We start from the raw sequence: 27,264 nt of genomic DNA on the forward strand, positions 1-27,264 counted from the left end.
TGTGTGTAACAGATATGAATATGAATGTTTTTAGGGAAGTTTTGAGGTTCATGCGACGTTTAACAAAAACAATTGATAGAAAAGTATAGCAGACCCAAGTGTTTTGAGAGAGTTTTACATTCTTTCAAACTTCGCTCTTCATTTTCCCCCATCACTTCTATGTATCGTTTTTTTCTCTCAATATATTCAAATAAGTGATTTTCATATGGAGTATATTAAATTATAATTTTAAAGGATAAATTTTGTTTAAAAAAGTCTTCAAGGTTTTAAAAAAATTTATAGGATTTTAATGACTTTCATGATTTTAAAAAACTATTAGAATTTATAATTTGGATTCCAATAAATTTACATAATGATTTTATAGATTTATAAGATTTTAAAAGATTTTATGAATTTTAAGGACTTATTGAAAATAAAGGATTTTATGAATAAAAGATCGGAGATATTATGATACTCACTATTTTTGTTATATATGTGTCCTTCTAGTTGGAACAAGAGTAATCATTAGTTTTTTCATTGAAACACTTCACTCAATTATTAGAATCTAAAATTATTATTGCTAAAAGTAAAAAACCTGGACTTATTGCAGTTACAATATGGTGTAAGTGTCGTTATATTAATGTATACCGCAGAGAAAGTGTGAATGGCACGTACTCTAAACTATAAGCTCTTCCACAGTTTTGTTTAAGCAGAAGAAAAGAAGGACATGGTATACACACAACTTGATCTGACAGATTCTATGAATAAAGGGATCTTAACAGTGATGCACCAAGGGTAATGAACTTTATACGTTAAAAAACACTATTAAAAAAACAAACATTAGTGAGAGAAATTTAATGAGAGAAAACATGAAGTCCTTCACTAATTTCGTCATTAAATTTTACGATTAAGAAATTTGTGAGAAATTTTATTTTATTTCGTCATTAATTTTTTTGCTAATTTTACTTTTCCTAATAGTGAAACGAGTAAACCACTAAATAGATTTCGTCTTTGCAAACCACTTTTAAATTAATCCTTTACTCTATTTACCCAAACTTCAATTCGTGTAGAGTTTTATAAATAAAATATTAAATTGATTATATTATTAAAAATCGCCCATAAAAAAATTAACATGGTGAAGCCTTATAGGAAAACAACATGGGTAGTTGAAGTTGTTGTTAATAAGATCATAGTACATATTATTGGTTGTTTATGTAGGTTTTCAAATTGAGAACAAAGTCACTATAAAGTGGAACATTAAAAAAAAGTGAGATATACCAAAAAAAAAAAGTGAGAAATTAAGTAATTGAAAGAAGTAATTCTAGAATATATAACCTTCAACTTAGAGGTACATGCAACGTTACCCTACCAATGGCTTCTAAAGTAATAGCACCACAGTTTGATGCATTTTTTCATCGATTTTCACAGCAAAAATCTAGTTGAGGAAAATTCAAGAAGAATAAGTATTTTTCTTGGGTTATATTCTTTTTGCCTTGGGACATAAATTCCTCAATCTATTATTCCATTCCTTCATAAATGTAAACCAATGGTCACAAATAAATAAGAAGTAAAGAAACCACATATAAAAAATGTCATATATGAATTAAAGTTGAGTAGAATAGATTTATGTACACAACAAAGTAATGAGACATGTCTATGTTGTAAAATTAGACATAAATTATCTTTATAAATAATAATCAATGTATAAATAAAAGAATCAATAAAATATAAACAAAAGAGAGATCAATAAACTTATCTCTTTTAAGATTGTTGTTGAACTAGATCACCGACCACAACTCTATCAACATTTTTGATAATCAAATCAAACCTGCTACCAAATCAACTATTAAAATTTGTAGAACGAACAAGCAGTGAGGTAGTCTGAGATGTGTTAATCGCACTGTCTTTAAGGATTTTCCACGTAATTATACGCTAATCCTCAGGATTTAACAGACCATTCTCGACATGAAATTAAGGAATCAGAACTAACAAAAATATATTTTCAGGAAGATGATAACCCATAGTTGTGTTATAAACTTATAGAAGAAGCATTTTTTATAGGTAGTGCATAAGTTTTCATATACATGAAAAATGGTGTTACTGGTATTGAAATTAAAAGGAACGTATCCTCTATAGAAAAGTATCATATGCAAAGTATAACTACCTTCTTAATTTTGTTTCAGTTGCAAAATAAATTACATGTGCCTAATTTCAAAGGTGAGTAAAAATGCTTAGACTTAATTAAGTCAAAATGATGTGGTCAAAAGAATTAGACCAAATTAAATATTATAATAATTTTTATTAAAATATTTTTCTATATTTCTCAATTGAAAATGTGGGACACAAAATATTCAAAACTTTTGAAATATATTCAAAATTTACAATAGTCTATCCGAGAAGTGGTCGTGTTTGTCAATCAATTTAGACTCTTTGTAGTGTCTTTGCTTGTCGTTGTCATGATTCAAATATAACTCGATACTGCAAAATTCTAGAGTAATGAGTAATGATACATAGACACCCTTAGGTGACAATACATCCTTTGACACCCACACAAAAATCTGACACGTAGTCACGTGGACCCCGCACAAGCACACTTTCTCTTTTCTCTCCTCTTCTCTCTTCCTAATGCATGGGGTGTACAAGGATGTATGGGAATAAAGGGTGTCTATGTATCATTACTCAATTCTATTAGCAAAAAATCAATGAATGCTTTAAACTGATTTATATAATTGTCAATTGCAAGAACATATTAATATATAACATCAAAACAAAACAAAATAAGCACCATTACCTTATCCTCATATAATCATATTCTCAAAACCTACAAGAGAAAGTTCATTTGTGACATTGATTAATGTATAGACTCCAATGTAAAAACCAAAAAAGGAATGTTATTTGAATACTCTTTTATAGGACAACCAAAATATATAAAGCAACCTAGGTTTTGACACAAAAACCAAAATAATAAATAGAGAAAATGAAAACATAATACGAGTATAAGAGAGAAAATTATCATAAAAGTTATTATAAAATGGTTGTTCAAATATCATTTCTGAAAACTAAAATACATAAAAGAGAAAGCATCACATTGGTCATATTTTTTTATATTCCCTTTTGTATTTGTTTGCCAAAAAAAATTAGATACAGCTAAAAAATGTCATATAATTTTAAATGTCTAATAAATATGTATTTTGTTTATTCAGCATAACACATCTACAATTTTTCATGCCACTTGCCACCAAAGACAAAAAATGAATGAATTTGAAATAATAGAGGTTGAATGAAGAATTTCACATTAAAGAGAATGACATCCAAAAACTAAATTTCAAGATAAATAATTAAACAAATAACATAAAAAAAAACTATAAAAAAAAAAAGTTCATCATAATGGTGTGACTTTCGGGAGATTCTACATTGAGTTTGATCATCACATTAGACTAAGAGAATCCATACAAGTGAGTTTGACACCACATTTTCACCCTAAACAATAAGGTGCTGGGTATATGAGTCACATCACTTATATGTTGCTCAACATCTGCTCCTTTATCCAGTGTGAAACTTTAATTCACATTTGACACATTGATATTTCTCTACTAAGTATCAGACTCTTCGCAACCGAGATCTACCCACTCCTACTTCCCCTCAATATCGATTTGGGCTATGACGCCATCATTATACCTTATTGATGAGCCAACATTATTGTGGATCAACCCATTGCACAGAGAACAACCACATAAATAAGAATAATACAACATATTTTTACCTAATATTTTAAATATGACAAAATTCTAACCCGTACACGACACGAGTATCCATACTTGTATACATTTATTACTGCTTGAACAATGGAAATGGAAATATGTAAGGATACGTGAAACAAACTTTATTGATTTAGGAATGGAATTAAATTCAAAACAATTGAGGAAAATGACTCAAAAATTCATATTAATCGGCCAGAGTAGCTATATTGTTACTCTATAACATTTCACACTTCTGCTTGACGAACCAACAATATTATTAGGATAGGTTGAAAAAACATAGACAATAGTCCTTTGAATTAATCATGTCGCTTGGGGTCTCTCAATCTTTTAAGTTCTTCAATTAAAGCCAACAAATTATTATAAGACGAGCCACCTTCTTGAATAGCTTGTGTAGCCTTTTCTCCAAACTCTTGAGCAAGTAGCCTCATATTTTTAGCTTCATCACCATTCTCCATCAATCTCCTCACAGCCTTCTCTATGTTATCCCTGCTCACCAACTTCTCTCTCTCCGCAACACCATTCTTACACCATTCCGTTGCACCGACTTCCACTCCAATTCCTCGAAATTGTGTTACCAGTTTCTCGTTGTAGAATTGATCTCCATGAACCGGCCACGTTATCATTGGAACTCCCGCACTAACAGACTCTACAATTGAGTTCCCCCCGCAATGCGTCATAAATCCCCCCACCGCAGGGTGGCTCAATATCTTAACTTGTGGGGCCCAACCCTTAATGATCAAACCCATCCTCCTAATGTTTCTCTCTTCGAATCCCTTTGGCAACCACTTTTCTTTCTCTTCCTCACTCTCATCTTCTTTCCCTTTCTTCTCAGGAACAACCCATATGAATGGGTGACTAGATGCTTCTATTGCGCACGCCATCTCATATAGTTGTTTATCAGAGAAATAGTTGATGCTTCCAAAACATATGTACAACACCGAGTTAACTTTCTCTGAGTCGAGCCAACTCATGCATTCGTGCATGTTCACATCACCCTCCTTTCCCCTCTCTGCTTTCTCTTGAATGGTTTTACGAATAAGAGAAGTTGGACCGAGATGCCAAACCTTGTGACCCGTGGTTTTCTCATAGTGTTGGATGCACTCTTCTCCGTCAAGTTCAGTGAAGTTGTTGATGATGAGTGCTTTACTTTTGAGCACTGTCCCAAGCATCATTTTTAGGAATTTGCTAATTACCTTTGGCGGTTTTCCGCACAAGGTTATACGATGAGGAAAATTTGGAACAACAAAGGAACTTGAATCCAAATCAGAATTAGTATCAGAATGAAGTAAGTTGTTTGCTTGGAGGGATTCCACGAGAGAGACGGTAAAAAGTGACAATCCATTGAATGTGAGGTTTGGGATCTGAAGCTTATGCGCCAAGTCATTAGCCCATGGGTATGCGGAGTCGGAGATGATACAATCTGGTGGATCTTTCTCCATGAAATCCTCAATGGATCCATGGAGGAGCATTGCGCCACGGTGGATCTTCCAAGAGGTCATAGAGTCAGTGGTGGAAGACATAGATTCAATGCCTTCAGGGAGGTCGACTTGTTGGGAGGGAAAGTCGACGGTGTGGAAGCGGAGGAAGAAGGAAGCCGCGGATGAGAGAGATTTGGTTAGGGATTGAGCGTTGGAGGGAGTGGTGATGATTGTGACTTGTTGGCCACGGGATGCAAACATAGTTGCTATGTCACAAAGAGGGATCATATGTCCAGATGCTAGATATGGAATGAAGTGAATTTTCAGTGGTCGTTCCACTTCAACACCTTCCATTGTTGATAAATTTATTCTATTATATTCTATTCACTATTCACGTTTCTATATCTCCCCGTGTGTGAGTGCATGAGTTCAAGTTCGACCATACTTTCGTTTTTATACGTAAATAATATACTTATTATTCATATTATTTTATTCCATCTGCACGAGAGCCACGAGGAGAGTAAGAGAACACAAGTTATCATCCATATGAATATTATGAACCTCTTGTAATAACACATGTTTAAATTCGTACGATGAATATTTATGAACATTATGTGACAATACAAGTTTAATTTCGTACGCTTTAGTTGGTGGCTAAATCTCAAACCGAAGTTGTAGAGACAAACGTTCAACCAAATGACCTTTTAAAGACAGACAGTTTAAATTCGTACTCTATAGACAATTAAATTGGAGGCCCTTCTGTCCTACTTGGGTGCGAGTATGGTGACTTCATCTTTTTCTCTCTTCTATCAATCATTCCCTCTTTATCAAAGTAATTGATTTTAATCATTTATCAATCAATCAATTATTTTATCTTTATCACCATGATATATATTGTTTAATCTTCATTGGAGAATTTATCATTTTTGTCTCCATGATATTGGTACAGAGTTTCCATCGTCGCTTAACGATGATTAATCTTTGTTGGAGAATCTATAGAATACATAAGGTGAGTTTTCCCTTCCAATTTTTTTTCTTCATACACATAAATCAAGAATCGAACACCTAACCATATGTTTAAAGTGTTAAAGTTCCTTACCACTTGGACCAATATGTTATTGATTCATTATCTATAACTAAATAAACTAAAATTATTAAAGTCCCCAAAAGTTACCCAAATTTAACGTCCACATGTTTTTTAAACGATAAAGCAAGTATTTAATTTTATTTAATCAAATCCTTAAATTTTTTATTCAATCTAAATATTTGACCTTACCAACATTATATTGGTTTGGATGAGTACAGGCATCTGATAGCATGAGAGGATTTTCATTAGAGATGAAAGGATGCCATGAAGTGAGATGATCGTTCCTCAATCCATGAGAAATTGAGATTTTTAGTTTAGATTTTGTTGAATTTGACAAATGAGTTTAAAAATAGTGGATGTCGATTCAAAACAACTTTGCATAGATAATCAATAAAAACATTCAAAATTGAGATAAGATAGTTACACAGATAATCAATGAAAACACTTAAAATTGAGATAAGGTAGTGATATAGATAATCAATGAAAACAACTTTACATAGATAATCAATGAAAACACTTAAAATTGAAATATTTAACTTTTTTTATAAAATAATTTATTCTTTTGAATCTTTAAAGAGTACTTCGGAGGCACTCACTGATTTAAGTTTTTTTTAATTGGTTGTATTTGAAAAGTTATTTTAAATAGAGAAATGATATTTTCTCTATTGTTTTTTACCATTAAGAAGAAGAAAAAAAAATTGTCACAAATTACTCATCGTTTATTACACACATTTTCTTTTTGTCCTTAAATAGCTCAATTAGAGTTTTTGTTTTTGTTCCGCATTTTATATATTTTGTTGTCTTCGCTTAATTAGTTGTTACTCCTTCCACTACAAAATACATGTTACAATATTGGAATGTGTACTATCTATTTATCTGACTCACTTTAATCATATTTGTTAACTAATATATAAATACACATTTTAACATTTAAATGTTGTTTGATTTGTCTCCATAAATATTTTAAAATATTAATTTTATTTTTTTATTTTTTACTTTAGATAATTAAATATATTAACAATTAAAATTGTACATTAACATATATGAAGTAGTTGAGTTCGACATATATTTTAAAAAGGATGTAATAGTTTTTGGGATTTTAGTTTTCTTATAATGGGGTCCTATCCGTTTCCTTTAAAAAGAAATTACAAAATCATAACTGCATCCCTATTCAATTTTACAGTATGATAATTAAAAATATTGTTGAACTAAATTACGACAATTGTGTAAAAAAAAAAAGCTAAATTACGAAAGCATAATCAAAATAGCTACAAAATGATATAAATTTTTTCTCTCCAAGTGAGAAGTAAACCTACAAAAACCTAATATCATCATTAGAAATGCTTGTGTTTCCATCTAGCTATCTTCATGAATCGCTTTGAACGGTAAGAAGAAGATTGAAGAGCTTCATAGAGGCAAAAACGGAGCATTCTTTCAAGGATCATGCATGAGGCAGATCATCAGCTACAAAAAGTACAGAGACCCACCAGAAACTGGTTTGAAGTTGAGGTTTGCATGGAAATTTTGTTGTTGTTCAATTTCTGAGATCCAAATGGTATTTAGATTCTTGGAAAATTGGTTTGGCTAGCTAAAACATGAGAAGTGAATTTTGTGTTAATTCAATCTCATTTAGTTGTAAGCTTATAAGGAAGCATTTTGGAGCAACTGTATCTTGGTAAAAAAATAATTTATCTTTCTTTTTTTCTATTCAAATAATTTGTACTGCCTACTAATTTGGTGAATTGATATAAACCTTCTTGCCAAAAGGTAATCTATAAGCACTACATCTACTATATAACAACAATAACTAAGCCTTATCCCACTAAATGGGGTCGGCTACATCGATCAAATGACGCCATAATGTTCTATAATAAACCATATTTGGGCCCATCTCATTAATATCTAAAATTTTTTCAATAATTTCTCTCATAGATTTTCTAAGTTTTCCTCTACCTCTTTTGATTTGACTCTCCTCCATCTGATCTACTATCACAATTATCTTTAATCAGAGGACTTGAAATCAAGTAATGTATAAACCTTCTTTAAATAGATATTTGAGAACAAATTCATGTTCAAGTGACCTCTTTTGTTAAAGAAAATGATACCATTTCTCTTTGAATGTTTGCATTTTGTAGCAATAAAGACATGTCTAAAACGTGTTTGCAAAAAATTAACTTTGTTTTTTATTGAATATGTGTAATACAATTTAGAAAATGAGTATTTATCGGTAAAAATTATTTCTACTAGTCAAACAACATGGCCACAATGTCCAACCTCTACTCGGCTAATTTTAAAGGCAGTGTGTTAGTTTCCCTCAATGAGGGGATCAAGGCACCCCACGTTCGACTCTTAGCTTCCTCTTTCACGACATGATTTGTTGACAAGATCCTTGGTGTGAAGCTTTCACACATTTAGTGGCTTTATAAATAGAGAGTGTGGATTTTCAGCATCATTGTTCCTGATCTTTGACTTGGTATGTGATTCTCAAGATCCATGTATGTTATTAGACTTTGAGAAAGAATCAACTTTCCTTCAGTAGATTGTCCTAACCTTTGCCCAACCTTGCATCTGTTGCGGGGTTTCCTTGCCTAAACCTAGCAATTATTTCTAGTTGTAAACAAATATTTTGGACCAAAAATTTTAATTTTATAAAATCTTTTCTTTGATTACAAATATAAAAATGTTTAATTGAGAAAATTATCAAATTTTCAAAATAATAAAGGGTTTGTTCAAATTGACTTTGTAATATACATGGAGTCTGAAAAGTAACTCTATAAAAAAAACAAAGATTCTACCCCACCACTTTGAGATTCTTCTTATTTTTTACCTCATAATTTTCCCTATAGCCATAAAGTCTAGAAAAGTGACCTATAGATTGAATTTTTTCATGATTTTATGCACACATGTTTGTGACGTTAAAATCTGACTTTTCATATAAAATTAGAAATTTTTGACTGAAAAAACAAAACAGAAATTTTAACCTAAAAATCCAATTTTGAGTGATATTGTGCAGAAACTCCTATAAAATACATAGAGATTTTTTTGAAAGAAATAAAATACATAGAGATGATTTGCAAAAATGTGCAAACTTGCAATTTTGATTTTTCAACAAAAACATACAGAAATGCAATTTTGTTCCGAATAAAAATATTCACCATTAAAATACGAATTAATTATGAATTATTTAAAAAATTCATAATTACATGAAACAAAAATTATCAAGAAGGGTTATTATCAACTTCTGCAAATTCATAATCCTTCCCGAAAACCTATCCAATGAAATATAAGACAATTTGAAGTTTATAAAACTTATCATACTATTAGTGTTTGTCAATGTGGGACTGTCTTTAAAGCCCATTTTTGGGCTTTTAAGAAGGTTTAGAAGAAGAAACATAAAATAGAATAATTCAGTAGCCCCTTTAGGAAGCAAGCATTTATCCACCACTTCAGCCGTTCTAAATGCATCACTGCACTCCATCCCTTTTCTCAATCTCTCAACCCTTGTCCATTTTAAGTTTTGATTTCCAAATGCATCAATATATATTGAACTACTAGAAGTTTTGGAGGGCTCAACTAGTTTGTTTCGGCAGTGTAAGTTAATTAATTCGGATCCAAGCATGCTTTTGAAGCTGCCAACCAAACATATCCAAACTGGCAAATTTATGTTTTATCTACTTTTATTTATTCTTTCATTTTTAATCTCATTGTTTGTGTTTTCAAATATAAATAACAGATATGCGATAACTACCGTGAAATCATACAGCTACATACTTCAATTTGCCTCAAAGGAATATAAATGGTTATGGGATTCGGAGAATAGTGTTTTCACTGTCATCTCATCTTATGCTTTGATCTCAAGAATATACTGACCTGAAGTCAATATGGGTAGTCTAGAGATATGGATGTTTCATCGTATTTGGAAAAGGTAGGTGCCTTCAAAGGTTTTGAATAACATGATTCAAAATAGATGTGCTCTAGCTCATCGTGGAGTCATTTTGCAGGATATGACCGAAGATTGTATTCGGTGTGTGAATCAATCAGAAACAACCTTCCATTTATTTCTACATTGTGATTTAGGGCCTACAAGGTCACAGGTCAGCTGAGTCTTTACCGACTTCTGTTGGTGTCCGGTTTGTAGCTGTCTGCTTGGCGCTTCAGCTGTGTTTTGTTGTCGTTTAGGTTGTGTTCGCGCCTCCTTCTGTTTTTCTCCTACCATTTGTGTGTTTTGTGACGTCGTGTTTCTCTGTCTTTGTTTGTTATATCTTATCAGCCGATTGTTGTTTTAGGAGATTTCTTTGCTGTCATTAGATGCATTCATTAATTGGAAAAGAGAATTACATAAATTCCTTGTCCATTTGAAACATAAAGTCAACTTTATCCAAACACATGAAGTCTATGGTACATTCTCTTCATTCTTCCACTTTTAAGATCATTCTTTGTTGAAATCTTGTAGAATATGGGTCCTTCTTTCTTTGTTAATGAAAACATGAGAATTCAGTCCACAATATAAGAATAAAGGTTAAAGAACTTCATTTGTAAAATAATGTTCTGCATAACTTAAACATCAAACAAATCATGTGTAATGAAACTTGTTAATGTTCTGCATAACTTAAACTTCATTTATTGTCTCTGGTGTAGGGCTCTTGAACATATTTTTGAATGTTATACTATAAGAAATAAAAGTACAATGTGCAAAAACTATCTCAGGCAAAATATGAGCAAAGTCGGTCTAAATCCAAAGAAGATATTCCTCATGCTTTAAATTGATATCTTGATGATCTTATTCATCAATACTATCAAATTATTGGCTATTAGGGCAGAAATTAACAAACAAAAAAGATGTCAATAACAAATGATGCATACCTTCTCCAAGAGTACGGATCTAGGATAACAAATGATGTTAATTTTCATATTGAAATAAAAACCTGTAAAACTTTCAAAGAAGAAAAACTCGATAAAAAAAATTAGATAGATCGAGTAAAAATTGGTCGAGTCGAGAACAAATTTTTCAATGTGAACTATGTAATCCTACAACTCTTTGTGGACTACATGAACAGCGAAAATTGATTGGCGTGAGTAAATTGTTGAAAAAACCAGCAAGCATTAAGAGCTAAAAAATGAAATATGAAAAAACAAAAAACAAATTATGACGTCGAAATGCATCCAATATATAATCTAATAATAGCATAAAACAAATTGTAACACTTCAAATTCATGAAAGTCGGCGATATGACAACATTACCACACCCCTGCAGTCCTATCTGCAATGAGCGAAGCAAATTCCACCGACATGTCCTGACCCACCACCGACAGACGCCTCAACGACGACACCAATGGATCATCAACACGACAAGAGATCCATCGAAAAAAATACAACAGTGTTGGTGCACAGATTGTAGATGATTGAAAACCAGACATGAAAGAAATGCATTCGAACCAAACTTGGTATGTATAGCGAATGAAACAAATTAGGGGCTAATCTTCGGTCAAAAGAAAAAGAAACAGACAGGATCCCACAAAATCTAGAGATTTAAAGTACAGGAACCAGCTTTACAGGATTCTTCCATTTCATTCGACTGTAAACAACGGCAATGTCAGACTGACAGAAGTGTTGACATAAACACTCTCGCAGTTGAAAAATTAAAATAAATGCAAAAACACATTAAGAAGTTAGAATAGCCACGTACACACCAAAAATTGAATCAAAACAATTAAGGAAAACTATTCGAAAATTCATGTTAAATCTGCCAGAGTAGCTAAATGTTACTTCATTGATTTGAGAGTACTTGTGGCAGGTATTGTGGAATCAAAATCCAAAAAAGAGAAAACAAGTCACTTGAATTCATAGAAAAAATCCAAAACATTCACACTTCCGCTTGACGAAACCACGATGTTATTAGGAAAAGTTGAAAAAATTTAGACAATACTCATTTGAATTAATCATCCAGCTTGAGGTCTCTCAATCTTTTAAGGTCTCTCGATCTTTTAAGTTCGTCAATCAAAGCCAACAAATTATTATAAGACGAGCCACCTTCTTGAATAGCTTGTATAGCTTTTTCTCCAAACTCTCGAGCACGTAGCCTGATATTTTCAGCTTCATCACCACCGTCCATCAATCTCCTTACAGCCTTCTCTATGCTATCTCTGCTCACTAACTTCTTTCTCTCCGCGACACCACTCGTACACCATTCTGTTGCACCGACTTCAACTCCAATTCCTCGGAATTGTGTTATCAGTTTCTCATTGTAGAATTGATCTCCATGAACCGGCCACGTTATCATTGGAACTCCCGCACTAACAGCCTCTACGGTTGAGTTCCCCCCGCAATGCGTCATAAATCCCCCCACTGCAGGGTGGCTCAATATCTTAACCTGTGGGGCCCAACCCCTAATGATCAAACCCTTCTTCCCGATATTTCTCTCTTCAAATCCCTTCGGTAACCACTTTTCTTTCTCTTCTTCGCTCTCATCTTCTTTCCCTTTCTTCTCAGGAACAACCCATATGAATGGGTGACCGGATGCTTCTATCGCACATGCCATCTCGTATAGTTGTTTATCAGAAAAATAGTTGATGCTTCCAAAACATATGTACAACACTGAGTTAACTCTCTCTGAATCGAGCCAACTCAGGCTCTCGTGCACATTCACAGCACCCTCATTTCCCCTCTCTGATTTCTCTTGAGCAGTTTTGCGAATAAGAGAAGTTGGACCAAGATGCCAAACCTTGTGACCCGTGGCTTTCTCGTAGTGTTGTATGCACTCTTCTCCATCAAGTTCACTGAAGTTGTTGATGATTAGTGCTTTACTTTTAAGCACCGTCTCAAGCATCATTCCCATGAATATACCGATTACCTTTGGCGGTTTTCCACACAAGGTGATATGGTGAGGAAAATTTGGAACAACAAAGGAACTTGAATCCGAATCAGAATCTGTCTGAGACTTAAGTAAATTGTTTGTTTTGAGGGTTTCCACGAGGGAGACAGCAAAAAGGCACAATCCATTGAATGTGATGTTTGGGATCTGAAACTTATCGGCCAAGTCATTAACCCATGGGTACGTGGAGTCGGAGATGATACAATCCGGTGGATCATTCTCAATGAAATCCCCAATAGGTTCTTTAAGGAGCATCGCGCCAGTATGGATCTTCCAAGTGGTGGTGGGGTCCGTAGTTGAAGACATAGATTCAATACCTTCAGGGAGGCCGACTTGTTGGGAGGGGAAGTCAACGGTGTGAAGACGAAGGAATGAAGGAGCGTCGGATGAGAGAGATTTGGTAAGGGATTTTGCGTTGGCGGGAGTGGTGATGACTGTTACTTGCTGGCCACGGGATGCAAACATAGTTGCTATGTCAAAAAGAGGGATCATATGTCCAGATGCAAGAAATGGAATGAAGTAAACTTTCAATGGTTGTTCAACTTCAACACCTTCCATTGCTTATGGATCAAATTATTCTCTCTATTCTATTCTATTCTATTCACGTTTCTATGTTTGTGTTTGTCACTGTGAGTGCATCTCTATATATTCAATTTCAACCATACTTTGGTTTAACATAAATAATTTACTTCTTTAATATTATATGTTGTTTTTGTTATTAGTTTATCTATGATCTATGTGCTCGTGTCCCACGAGGAGAGGAATCTTTTCCGCGAGATTTCCATCTTAGTTTTGAATGCCGACTATTAATACTAAATTAAAGATTGTAACTTCATCCTTCAAAAGAAAAAATTGTATCAGATACAATTTGTTGTGCATTCCCAAATGACAACTACATGCTACACTCGAAAATTTAAATGTATCAGATACATATGATTTTATATTAATAATTAAATGAGTTTTTTATTTTGAAAAAGAAATATTTTTTATCTATACTATATATAAAGAGAACTATCCCTTTCAGTATTTTTTGGTTATATTTTTCTTTCCAAAATTTTTTAATACAAATAATACATGTAACAATTAGATAAGAATAAATTTGAATATTAAAACAAATGTAACAAACACGATATGAATATACTTACTTTTTCATCATTCCAATTATATCCTTAAACAACTTTTTCTATAATAAAATTGTTGTTGCTGTCATTAAAAAGGAATTTAGATTATATTTTTTGTTATATTGTATTATTGTGGGTGTTGTTGAAATAGATAATCATAGTTAGTTGATTTTTATAAGTTGAAAGAAACAAACATTTATATATTTTTTAGTTTTAATCAAAATCAAAATTTCATAAAAAAAACATCATTCATAATTTTCAAACATTAGCGCAATAAAAAGAGCGGAAAGACGGGCACGTGAGTACCCGTCTTTTCGCTAGTCTTTATAACTTTAATAACTAAATCTTATTTACAAAACGTGTTGGCGAAATAAAATTGATTTTTTTTCTTTTTTTTGTAACTCATAATAGAGAATATTGATCATATATTACGATAAAATGTAAAATATTTAGTATAGTTCTTATAAACAATGAAATAATATTTTTTTTCTTCGTATGGAATGATATTTTCTAAAGTATAAAGTCGACAAATAGCTCTTTATTTAATAAAAATTATCATTAATTTATTGATTTAAGGATTAAGTGTATCTCTTCTTCAGTTCAACCATACCTCTCATCTAGGTAAGTGCCTTGAATTTCCTATGTTGTCTAGTAGAGTTCAGAATTCTGAGTTCAATTTTATCCTAGACAAGATCGATGGCAGGTTGGAAAATGAATTTACTAAGTTGATCAGGACGGGTTACCTTGGTCAAAAGTGTTGTGACTGCTATGCCTATTTATTCCATGAAGAACCTTTGACTTCCATATGGTATTTGTGAAAATATATATGCTATTATTCGCTCCTTTATATGATGAAGGAATTATTGTCGTTGGGTGAATTGGAAGAGCCTGACTATGCCAAAATCTCATGGGGTTTAGGCATTCATACAACCGGGAACTCGAACATTTCTCTTCTCGGCAAACACGTATGGGATATTTTACCCCAACCACGAAAGCTCTGGGTTCAGATGTCGAGACACAGATACTTGTCTGACACTCATATTCTGCATACTCATTTTAAGCCCGGTGATTCTTGCATTTGGCGTGTTGTTGTGAAAGCAGTGGAAATCTTGGGGACATTCTTCATTTGCACGGCTGGAAGAGGTCAGGTATCCATACGGTATGATAAATGGTTAGATAATGTTTATCTTTGTAATGTTATGTCATATGTTCATATTAGAGATACAAACTTTCGTCTTTATGACTTGTTGGAAATTGGGGATTGGAACTTCAACAAAATCTAAACTCAGCTTCCATCTTTTTACCAAGATTGCATTTGTAGCATTACCATTGATCATGACAATGAGGATAGACTTATTTGGATTGCTTATCCAAATGGTCAGTTCTCAGGTAGTTATGGATATAGGTAGTTAAATCAGAATCTAACTTAACAATTAGAACCTGTTATTTGTTGGAGTTGGATTCAGAGGCTATCGGTTTCTAAAAATCTAAGACATTTTAGCTGGCTTGGGATGCATGCTAGTCTCCCTACGAATGCCTTCTTTGGTTCAAGACATCTTACCTCTGGTACTTCTTGTCATAAATGTGGTGCATATGTTGAAAGTGGTATGCATACTCTTCGTGATTGTCCTAGGCAAAGAATAGGCACATTTGTCCTACTTATCCTAACAACTTCTAAATACAAGATTGTCAGATTTTGTTCAAACATCATGTTGTTAGGGGGACGGGTACTATGTTCATAGTAGCCTGCTATGGAATTTGGAGGAATAAAATGAAGAGATTTTTCAAAATATTACGAAAGCTACATGGGCATCGTTAATAACATAATATCATATCATTCTTCCATGGTTCTTGCTCTCGCCCCCATAAATAAACACCATGTGACTGGTTAAGTTCGTTGGAATCCTCCACCGAAAGGCTTTATTAAAATCACTATGGACGGATCTTCTTTTGGTAATCCTGGTAATGCAGGTTTTTGAGGTCTTCTGAAAAATAATAGGGCGAATTGGATTCATGGTTTTTCTGGATCTTGTGGTAGAGATACTAATTTTTTGGTTGATCTTTCATTTACTTGGAAGGGTCTTCAGTTGGCGTGGGATCTTGGTTATAGGTATATCATCATGGAGTCTGACTCTCATGCTCCTTTGGATCTTATTTTTGATACTAAATAAAATGATTTTCATCCCCATGCAATTTTGCTTTTTGTCTTTAGCAAGCTTTCTTCTCTTCCGTGGGTGGTCTCATTTACTCATAATTTAAGAGAAGGTAACAAATGTGCTGACTGGTTGGCTAAATTTGGTACAACTAATACCAACTCCTTGAAGATGTGGACTTCTCCTCCTCCTCAATTAATATCGGCCACCTTGCGGATACCTGAGGTATTTAGGTAACATATTGACTAGTTTGCTTTTCCCGTCTTTTAATTTCCTCTTGATCAAAAAAATAAAAATAAGTATATCAGTATACTTCAATTTGTGATTGTACTGTAGAATCTCCCCCGACTATTTGTGGATGCAAGTGGATCAGAATTCTAGAACTCGCATGTATTGATCGTTTACATATGTTGATTTTTTTTGTCTTAAATGCACCTTTGGTTCTCTATTTTAGAGATGACAAAATGGGTAGACCCGTTTAGTGCATCTTTTTAAACAGTGTGGATTGAAATTTTGAACATGTCGTTACTAGATGATCTGCCTTGCCTAACCCGCTAAAATAACGGGCCATAGACGTGACAAACAAGTTGACCTGTCGAGTTAAAATAAATTAATTTTTTTTTATGTATAAGTCACAATTTGTTTTACAATTTTCTTCTCCATAAAGTAGAGAATCATTCAATTTAATTACTTGATTTAATAATTTGAGACTTATGCTTCTAATAGTTTGTTACTTGGTGAACTTCTGAACTTTTTATTTTAATTATCATCTTGGCTTATTATAGATTTTTAGAAGATGAAACATGGATATTTGAATGATAAATTCTACATTTTTAATGAACATATTAGTTACTTATTTCGATCTCTTTAAATTAGCCTTATATTTATTTATTTTTACACTTTTTACATTGTTTTTTGAAGTTTTTAATTAATACTTTTTCCATTTAAAAAAAAATAACAACAGGTCAATCCGCCACAAAATAGGGTTTGGACGAGATTTTCAACCATATATCTCTAGTTTGTCTGCCCGCTCCGCTCCATTTTAAACGAGTTAGTAACGAGCCCGGGACATATTGACCTATTTTGTCATCCCTGATCTATTCTCAAATTTTTTGAAGTTTAAGTCTTCTTTTTTAAAAATTTGGCTGAGAACAATTTATTAATATGAAATATGCAATCCTACACCTCCTTATGGATTACACGAACAGAGAAAATTGAGTGGCGTGAGTAAATTGTTCAAAAAACCAGCAAGCTTTAAGAGCTAAAAAATTAAATATGAAAAAACAAAAACAAATGACATTAAGGAAGGTTTGATATGTACCTTTGTCCCAAATTGTAAGCAAAAATTGATCAACAAAAAATTAATATCTTTAGTTCAAAATTTGTGCTAAATGCATCAATTTATGTTGACACATTTTTCTTATATTTTGAGACGGAGGAAGTATGCAATATATATAATCTAATAATAACATAGAACAAATCGTAAGACTTCAAATTCATGAAAGTCAGCAATGAATGAAGTAAGAGAAATGATATTTGTACAATTTTTTTTGACAACTTTTTCTCTCATACTCACATTATATTTTTGAGGAGTGATATTTGTACAACCAATTTTATACAATTTTTGTGACAACCACTTTTTCTCTCTTCTTATTGGACAAAATCAATAGAGAGAGAAAGAAAATGAGAGAGAATAAAAACACATGTGAGTATGAGAGAGAGAATTGTTTCAAAAGTTGTCAAAAAGTGATTGTACAGATATCATTTCTCTATATTTTTACTCTATCCTTTTTTTTTTCTCTCTCCATTGTTTTTGACTGATAAGAAGAGAGAGAAATGAGATAATCATAAAAGTTGTTAACAAATGATTGTTCAAATATCATTGCTCATTAAGTAAATTCCACCGATTGTAAAAACACTTTGGCAGTTTGAAAAATTGAAAATAAATGCGAAAACACATTAAGAAGTTAGAAGAACCACGTACACAACAAAATTGAAACAAATAGTGGAAATTTTTGTTCTTCCTTGTCAAGATTATTGATTAATTACAATTACAGGAAACTATTCAAAAATTCATATTAAATCTGCCATGGTAGCTATATTGTTGCTTCATTGATTTGAGAGTACTTGTCGCAGATATTGTAGAATCAAAATCCAAAAAACATAAAAGGAATCGCTTGAATTCATGTGCAAAATTCATATAACACACATACTTCTGCTTGACGAAACAACAATGTTATTAGAAAAAGTTGAAAAAACTTACACAATGCTCCTTTGAATTAATCATGCGGCTTGAGGTTTCTCAATCTTTTAAGTTCATCAATCAAAGCCAACAAATTATTATAAGATGAGCCACCTTTTTGAATAGCTTGTGTAGCCTTTTCTCCAAACTCTCGAGCACGTACCCTGATATTTTTAGCTTCATCACCACCGCCCATCAATCTCCTCACAGCCTTCTCTATGCTATCTTTGCTCACCAACTTCTCTCTCTCCGCAACACCACTTGTACACCATTCTGTTGCACCGACTTCAATTCCAATTCCTCGAACTTGTGTTATTAGTTTCTCGTTGTAGAATTGATCTCCATGGACTGGCCACGTTATCATTGGAACTCCCATGCTAACAGCCTCTACGATTGAGTTCCCCCCGCAATGCGTCATAAATCCCCCCACTGCAGGGTGACTCAATATCTTAACTTGTGGGGCCCAACCCCTAATGATCAAACCCTTTTTCTCGATGTTTTTCTCTTCAAATCCCTTCGGCAACCACTTTTGTTTCTCCTCTTCGCTCTCATCTTCTTTCCCTTTCTTCTCCGGAACAACCCATATGAACGGTTGACCTGCTGCTTCTAGTGAGCATGCCATCTCATATAGTTGTTTATTAGATGAATAATTGATGCTTCCAAAACATATGTACAATACTGAGTTAACTCTCTTTGAGTCAAGCCAGCTCAGGCACTCGTGTACATTCACAAAAACCTCGTTTCCCCTCTCTGATTTTTCTTGAACGGTTCTGCAAATAAGAGAAGTTGGACCAATATGCCAAACCTTGTGACCTGTTGTTTTTTCGTAGTGTTGGATGCACTCTTCTCCATCAAATTCACTGAAGTTGTTGATGATAAGTGCTTTACTTTTAAATATTGTCTCAAGCATTGTTTCTAGGAATGGGATGATTAACTTTGGCGGTTTTTCACATAAGGTGATATGATGAGGAAAATTTGGAACAACAAAGGTACTTGAATCCGAATCAAAATTTGTATCAGAATGAAGTAAATTGTTTGTTTTGAGGGTCTCCATTAGGGAGACGGCAAAAAGGCACATTCCGTTAAATGTGATGTTAGGAATCTGAAACTTATGGGCCAAGTCATTAACCCATGGGTATGCAGCGTCGGAGATGATACAATCTGGGGGATCATTTGTTAGAATATTTTATTATTTAATAATATTCCAATATCATTATGTGGGCAAATATCGTAATAATAATTATATTAGCTATTTATCAATTGTGAGCCTTAATTGATTAGTGATCAAATTAAGTAATAAGGCTAATTAGATTTCTATTTTGGATAATTAATTATTTAATTAGTTGATATGGACTCAACATGAGTGGATGTCCGGATGGCCCATTAACGGAATAATGGGAAACCCTAATGGCCATCCAATATAAAAGAGGCTATGGTCCCCAATACACCGTACACGGCAATACTCTCTCTTCTCCCCATCTGAAGAGAACTTGAGGCATAAAGGTACCGGTTGAGGAAGAACCAAATCAGCCACCGCTAACTCTATTGTGTGTTTCAGATCATCTCCTCTCTTTGGTTATAGTTGTTGATGAGAGGGCTGCCTTGAAAGCTTTATCCAGGTATTCCTAATACCCTAATTCTTAATACCCTTGATAAATCAAACATGTCGTAGATCCGATCATAATCAGGTTCAATGTTTTGTTTGCTTCCGCTATTGATTCACAATTGTTGAACATGTATTATGAAATCTATTTATATTAAGACCTATATTTCCAACAAGTGGTATCAGAGCGGTCTTCATGTTTGATTTATTAGGATTATTTTGTTTAAAATCACAAATTTTTCTTTGTTCTTCCATCGCTTGAACCCTAAATTTGGTTAATTGGGGATTTTTTTATGTTTGCCTCGTTTCGGCATGAAAACGTGAAATAATTTTTTTTTTTTATTTGTTTTGAGAATAACCGTAACAAGCAAACCATGTCTTATGTGTATAGTTGCTTACTAAAGGACAACAATTTTTTGTGGATGATTACTTTTACTTTAATCAATTTTTTTTTTATGCGTGTTCCAATCGGTTCTTGTTTGACCTTTATTTCAATTGAATCGGTTTAATCAATTGATTTCTTCTGGATCCTCCTTGTTGCACGCTGGTGATTCATTAGGCATGAATTTTATGAAAACAAATAATTTGATTAAATCTTGTGTCCATGAATATAGATAATTTGGTTTGGCTTCTTTTCAAGATATCAATATTGCATCCTTTGGGTTGTATTTTTGTCCTTTTAGGAATATTCTTTTACTGTGAATATTTGGATTTTGGAAGAAATATTCTTTCAGTATGAATATTTAAATTCAAGTGTATGTAATTTTGTGAGCTATATTTTTTCTTTTTGGATATGAATTTGGTTTGCTGCAGCTTTCGAAAGCAAGATACATTGATGAAATTGAATTCACATACTTGAAATTTTAGAAGTAAGTATTTTGCATATTTCAAATTTGTGAAATCAATTGTGTCTGCTCTTGACTTTATTTGCATTTGATGATTTGATTCTATATTAAATCTTTTGGTCAAAATAATTTTCCAATATTTTTTTTTTATCATATCTTCCAGTTTAATTTCTATTTGAAATTAGTATTTATTCACAAAGATTTTGTACATGGAGATTATTTTGAGAAATAAGGCAAATTAAATTTTGTTATATATATTTGGTTGTTGTATATATTTGTGGAATATGTAAGGAATCTCAAAATATTATGAAGAAACTTTTAGTACATGAAGTAAAAATTTTGATTCTTTAAAGTTTGAGAAATAATAATTTTAGTATTGTTTGTTTATTTATAAACATAAAGTATATTTCTTTATTTAGGAAATAATTGAGTCTAGAGTTATTCATTATTTTATTTAAAGAATCATTTGGTATATGTGAATCAATTGTCGCATGAATATTTTTTTTTTGTATATATAAGATTCAATTTTTTTTTATTTGAAATTGAATATTTGGTTATAGCATGATTATCATATTAGAGTTTATTGTTATTAAGTTTTCTACAATAATATTTTGTCTTATCATGCATTTTGAATATATTTCATGCTATGTTTGTTGCTGCTTTTATGCGATATATTTAAATTCATGAGTTTGTCTTCACACTTAAAGTATTGTCATACACACATTGGTGTGATTTGTGACTTTCATCTTCTTTCAAATTCGTGAATTTGTCTTCACACTTAAGGGTTGTCAAGTGACCTTATGGTTACTTAGCAACATAATGGACTAATTCAGCCTACATTATGTCAGTAGTGCTTTGTAAATTTAAGATCATTCCCATTTAATTTGTTGTGAAATGTCTAGTAATTGCGGTTGTTTTGGTTGAAGCAACATGTTGCCAAAGTAACCTCTGTTGCGTAGATTTGATTCAACTGAACTTGCAAAAGACGTAGTATGAAATTATCCATGTGAGTTGTCGTCGGCCCCAAGGAAGGCACAACTTGACCGGATAATTACATACATATGATAGTAAATGTATGGTGATTATATAGTAATTATCCATGTGAATAATAGGATACCTGAATGTGACTATTATTTGACAGGATTTATCACCTCATTTAATATATATTAAGATTATCTAGTAACTGCAGTTGAGTCGGTTGAAACAATAATGTTGCCCAAGTAACCTCTGTTGCGTAGATTCGATTCAACTGAAGTTACAAAAGATGTAGTGTGTAATTATTTATGCGAGTTGTCGTCGGCCCCAAGGAAGGCACAACTTGGCCGGATAGTTACATACCTGTGATGGTAAATATGTGGTGATTATAACGTAATTATCCATGTGGATAATAGGATGTCCAAAGGTGACTATTATTTGACAGGACTTATCACCAATGTTTGATCATTACATTGAGAGTACCGCTTGCAATTAATTCTTAGCAATCCAAAGATTGTGTTTTAATGGTGCGCTTGGTATCTTGTTAAGGTCTTTTATTTACAAATAAAGAAGCATGTTTCTTTAATATTTTACTGACATGTATGTTGATGTTGTGTTAGTGTAAACTTATTTAATTATTTAAGAGTTTACATCCACACCTATGATGGAAAACAATTGACAATTATAAGAATTTATTCTTTGTCAAAGTAAATTGTCATTGTTTGATCATTGTTATAAAATACCACTAGCAATTGATATTATTTTTTAAAGACTTGATATTGATGATGCATTAGGTATTTTGGTGAGTGCTTTTGCTACTCTTGTTCTCTTTAAACTAATATAGTTTATGTATCTGCTAATCTGAGTTGAATTTTTAAACTCTTAAAAGTTCTAACTTTTAGGAATTGAAGTATAATATTAACATTATTCTTGGATCTAGACCTTAGATAAGGGTGGTGAAACTCACATTCTCTCACATATTCAGCATCTAATTTGAGAATCAAGTTTGACAAGTGAGTATACACCAAATCTCATAGGTCATATGTGATCATAAAGTTAAAATCTCATATGCATTAGAGGTATTGTTTAAGATGACAATTTTTGTCATATTTTCTTTGGTTAAACTAAGGTGCTTTTAAAGCAATATAGAGAAAGACAAACTCTCATTGGAGAGAGTGTATTTCATTAAGATTATTTGGCAAAGAAAATGTAAGAAGCACATCATGTAAATATTTAATCTTGCTAAGACACTATAATTTCGACTATCTATGACTGGTTCGAAAATTCAGTAATTTCGACAATCATATGACTTGTTCGAGAATTCAGTATTTTGTATTATCTTTGCACAGTTAAGTTTATAACTGTTACAGTTAGAAATGATCGTTTAAATGATCAATTCATAAAGTGTGCAAATAAGGAAAGGCTGAAGCAAGAGAAAATAAAATGGTGCTCATTTGGAAAATACCTCATAAAAGATAAGGGCAAAAGAATGGTAGTCTTGACTGACTTATGTCCAATGATGTTGAAAGATACATCAATTAAGAATGGACAAAGTCGATAAAGATTGCTTTATTCATTTTTTAAACCAATTTTAGATTGTCGTTACTAGTTTATTTTTGTATTTAAAAGACATTTGGTGAATCATTATTTGAATGAATTTTTGTTTTAATTTCTCTTTGAATAAATCAAGATGTTTTGAGTTTCATTTGCAAATAATGATTCAATATGTCTTTTAAATTCAATTATAAGAGTCAATTCAGTTATGACTTGTGACATTCTATATTGTTTAAGGTTTTGAATACTATAAGTTTTTCGTCCCACAAATTAAGAAATTTTTTTTTTTTGAGACATAAATTGTTAAGCTTTCTTGAGGATATTGAGTTTGGGGGAGAGATATGGTTTTTTAGAACAAAATTGAATGAGGAAGAATTAGTTCTAAACTAATTCATATAGTTACTATTAGTATAGTATATTTGGATCCTCGTGAGGACATTATTGTTCTTTCTCTCAATCAAGTTAAGAAATTAATTCATATAGATCAAACTCAACACCCTCAAGAAATATGGCTTCTAGTGTCATTAAGAATTGACTGAAAAGAGAAGTTCTATTTAGTTTAATTGAAAGACTCTATTAGGAAAGTCATGATACTAGTTTGCTGATTATAATTTTGGAGCTGCATAAGATGGATTATAATATAGTGTTTCTTAATGGTGACATTAACGATACAATATGGTGCATGTGAATAAAACTTTTGTGTCAATTGATACAAAGTAAATGGTTTGCAAAGTCATGAAATCCACTTATAAGTTAAGAAATTTGTCTCTTTAGTGTTACCCAAAAATTCTCATAAAGTAATTGTCTTATTTGGTTTTGAGATAATATTATGGAGAATTGTGGACTTAGCAAGTTCAGTGGGAGTAATTTTATATTTCTAGTTTAATATGTCAATTTTATTTTATTCAGTCAACGATGATATATGTTTGTTATGTGAAACTAAGGAAATCTCTAACAAAAGTTAGTGATGTAAGATCCTAGGGACACCTCTTTTGTATTAGGCATTTCAATACTTAGAGATTCTTCTCAAGGTATTATTCGGATATCACAAAAGAGTTATATCAATAAAGTTGAAAATGAAATGACGTAATTTTTGGATGACCTCAATCACCGAGAGAGACTTTTCAGTCTCAAATATTGCCCATTAGAAAATTTATGAATTCATAAATTTAAGTATTTTCCTACACTTTGTCTATAGGATTTTTATGTATAATATTATTATACGCATTTTGAAATGGTGTATATAATAAAATTGTTTGGCAGATATTTTAGCAATTCAAAGTTTGAATTGTTTAAAAAGCAACCATAAGGATTATTAAAGAGAACAAGAGAGCTTATGCTCACATCAGAAATCTGACAATTTGGAGATCATTTATGTGTCAGACTTTGGCTTTTGGATGTAAGTAGATAATACACATCCTAACTCAAGAAATGACTGTAAGTATTTATGTCACTTGGTTGCATATTGTTAAAGGTATTGAAAGACCGATCAAGTTATATAGTGACATAATTCAGTCGTATAGTTGTTTAACAACAAATTTCTAAAAATTCATTACCTTATAGATTATTGTTGTTAAATGATAGAACATGCAGAGACAAACTTTATGCTAACTGATCCACTAATCAAAGACATGACACATAAGGTCTTTCATATGGTTGTTGTCATTAAGGATGTCTTGGATTAGTGGGAGTCTCTTAGTTTATGTTCTATACTTTTAATTTTTGGAATTGATACAGACTTTATGTTATGATTTTCTGCAGAAATAAAGTTCATGAGGTTATTTTTTGTTATAACCATTTCTGTATCATTTTGTGCAAATATTGAATTTGCATACTTCAGTTCGATCTCACTAAAGTTTTAAGTTGGATCAGTTGGAAATAGACATGATTTAGAGATCACATTGCATGAAATTTCCATGCCACTCATCCATATCGATCTATGTCATCAAGTGCATTGATATGGTGGTCGTCGGGGTTCCGTCACGTTATATGTCAGTGACGACAGCCGCGGTGGTCCCATTATTAATGTACGAGGTGGACTAGATTGTAAAAGTTGAAATCTAAAGATAAATAGCATTCAGACGCGCGCCTAAAGAATTATGATATAATTATTAAGATATGTAGCCCAAGTAGGAGATTGTTAGAATATTTTATTATTTAATAATATTCCAATATCATTATGTGGGCAAATATCGTAATAATAATTATATTAGCTATTTATCAATTGTGAGCCTTAATTGATTAGTGATCAAATTAAGTAATAAGGCTAATTAGATTTCTATTTTGGATAATTAATTATTTAATTAGTTGATATGGACTCAACATGAGTGGATGTCCGGATGGCCCATTAACGGAATAATGGGAAACCCTAATGGCCATCCAATATAAAAGAGGCTATGGTCCCCAATACACCGTACACGGCAATACTCTCTCTTCTCCCCATCTGAAGAGAACTTGAGGCATAAAGGTACCGGTTGAGGAAGAACCAAATCAGCCACCGCTAACTCTATTGTGTGTTTCAGATCATCTCCTCTCTTTGGTTATAGTTGTTGATGAGAGGGCTGCCTTGAAAGCTTTATCCAGGTATTCCTAATACCCTAATTCTTAATACCCTTGATAAATCAAACATGTCGTAGATCCGATCATAATCAGGTTCAATGTTTTGTTTGCTTCCGCTATTGATTCACAATTGTTGAACATGTATTATGAAATCTATTTATATTAAGACCTATATTTCCAACATCATTTTCCATGAAATCCTCAATGGGTCCATGGAGGAGCATTGCGCCATGATGGATCTTCCAAGATGTGGTGGAGTCGGTGGTGGAAGACATAGATTCAATGCCATCAGGAAGGCCAACTTGTTGGGAGGGGAATTCGATGGTGTGAAAGCGAAGGAGGGAGGGAGCGGCGGATGAGAGAGATTTGGTAAGGGATTGGACGTTGGAGGGAGTGGTGATGACTGTGACGTGTTGGCCACGGGATGCAAACATAATTGCTATGTCAAAAAGAGGGATCATATGTCCAGATGCTAGATATGGAATGAAGTGCAGTTTCAGTGGTTGTTCAACTTCTACACCTTCCATTGCTGAACAATATATTCTCTCTTTTCAATTAACTATTCACGTTTCTATCCCTCCCTGAGTGTGTGAGTGCATCTCTTTTCAAGTTCAACCATAGTTTCGTTTTATAGAAATATTTTACTTATTACTTTTTTTTTATTATTGTTATTATTTTATTCTATCTGCACGAGACCCACGAGGCTTAGCTCCAGTTATCATCCCATATGAACATTATCTGCACCATTAATTTTGAATGAGACGTGTGTTTAAGAGTGCTCTGTGGACCATTAAATTGAAGACCATGTTTGGTAGAACAAAAAAAAAAAAACAATATTTTTTGAAGGAAAAATAATTATTATTACTGGCGGAAAAACGGACACTCCTCTTTCTATTCATTTTATTGCACTAACGTATGTAGACTATCAACAATATTTTATAAAAGAATTATATAAATTAAAATTATAAGTACAAATATATGTGATTTGACGGTGATGCTAAATGGTGTGAAATCTTTTGGCACAAATCACACCAAGCATTTACGCACAACACGGTTACTTACAAATCTAGAATTTTTTTTTTTTTTATTCTGATC

The 27,264-nt window shown here is 32.4% G+C and overlaps 3 protein-coding genes across 3 annotated transcripts; all 3 read right to left on the bottom strand.

The window, feature by feature from the left end:
- Window positions 1-3,839: 3,839 nt before the first annotated feature.
- On the bottom strand, window positions 3,840-5,572 carry LOC120578157 (UDP-glucose flavonoid 3-O-glucosyltransferase 7). Its single transcript, XM_039830432.1, has one exon. It carries the CDS (start codon window positions 5,510-5,512, stop codon window positions 4,037-4,039), a length of 1,476 nt encoding a protein of 491 aa, XP_039686366.1. The 5' UTR covers window positions 5,513-5,572; the 3' UTR covers window positions 3,840-4,036.
- Window positions 5,573-11,942: 6,370 nt separating this feature from the next.
- Window positions 11,943-13,772, bottom strand: LOC11415986 (UDP-glucose flavonoid 3-O-glucosyltransferase 7). Its single transcript, XM_003594773.4, has one exon. The coding sequence runs from the start codon at window positions 13,673-13,675 to the stop codon at window positions 12,182-12,184; it is 1,494 nt and encodes a 497-aa protein (XP_003594821.1). The 5' UTR covers window positions 13,676-13,772; the 3' UTR covers window positions 11,943-12,181.
- Window positions 13,773-18,568: 4,796 nt separating this feature from the next.
- Window positions 18,569-26,720, bottom strand: LOC11413926 (UDP-glucose flavonoid 3-O-glucosyltransferase 7). The gene is made up of 2 exons (XM_039830434.1): window positions 26,363-26,720; window positions 18,569-19,812 (listed from the first exon to the last, which is right to left on the bottom strand). The coding sequence occupies exons 1-2, from the start codon at window positions 26,694-26,696 to the stop codon at window positions 18,671-18,673; spliced, it is 1,476 nt and encodes a 491-aa protein (XP_039686368.1). The 5' UTR covers window positions 26,697-26,720; the 3' UTR covers window positions 18,569-18,670.
- Window positions 26,721-27,264: the final 544 nt, after the last annotated feature.

Source organism: Medicago truncatula, chromosome 2 (genome assembly GCF_003473485.1).
Source record: "Medicago truncatula cultivar Jemalong A17 chromosome 2, MtrunA17r5.0-ANR, whole genome shotgun sequence".
Classification (NCBI taxonomy): Eukaryota; Viridiplantae; Streptophyta; class Magnoliopsida; order Fabales; family Fabaceae; genus Medicago; species Medicago truncatula.

Excerpts from the sequence above, each read along its gene's own strand:
- LOC11413926 (XM_039830434.1), bottom strand. The coding sequence starts at position 26,696 with ATGGAAGGTGTAGAAGTTGAACAACCACTGAAACTGCACTTCATTCCA. Across the intron at positions 19,813-26,362 it reads TGGACCCATTGAGGATTTCA|TAACAAATGATCCCCCAGAT; the intron begins TGGAAAATGATG and ends AATAAAATATTC.
- LOC120578157 (XM_039830432.1), bottom strand. The coding sequence starts at position 5,512 with ATGGAAGGTGTTGAAGTGGAACGACCACTGAAAATTCACTTCATTCCA.
- LOC11415986 (XM_003594773.4), bottom strand. The coding sequence starts at position 13,675 with ATGGAAGGTGTTGAAGTTGAACAACCATTGAAAGTTTACTTCATTCCA.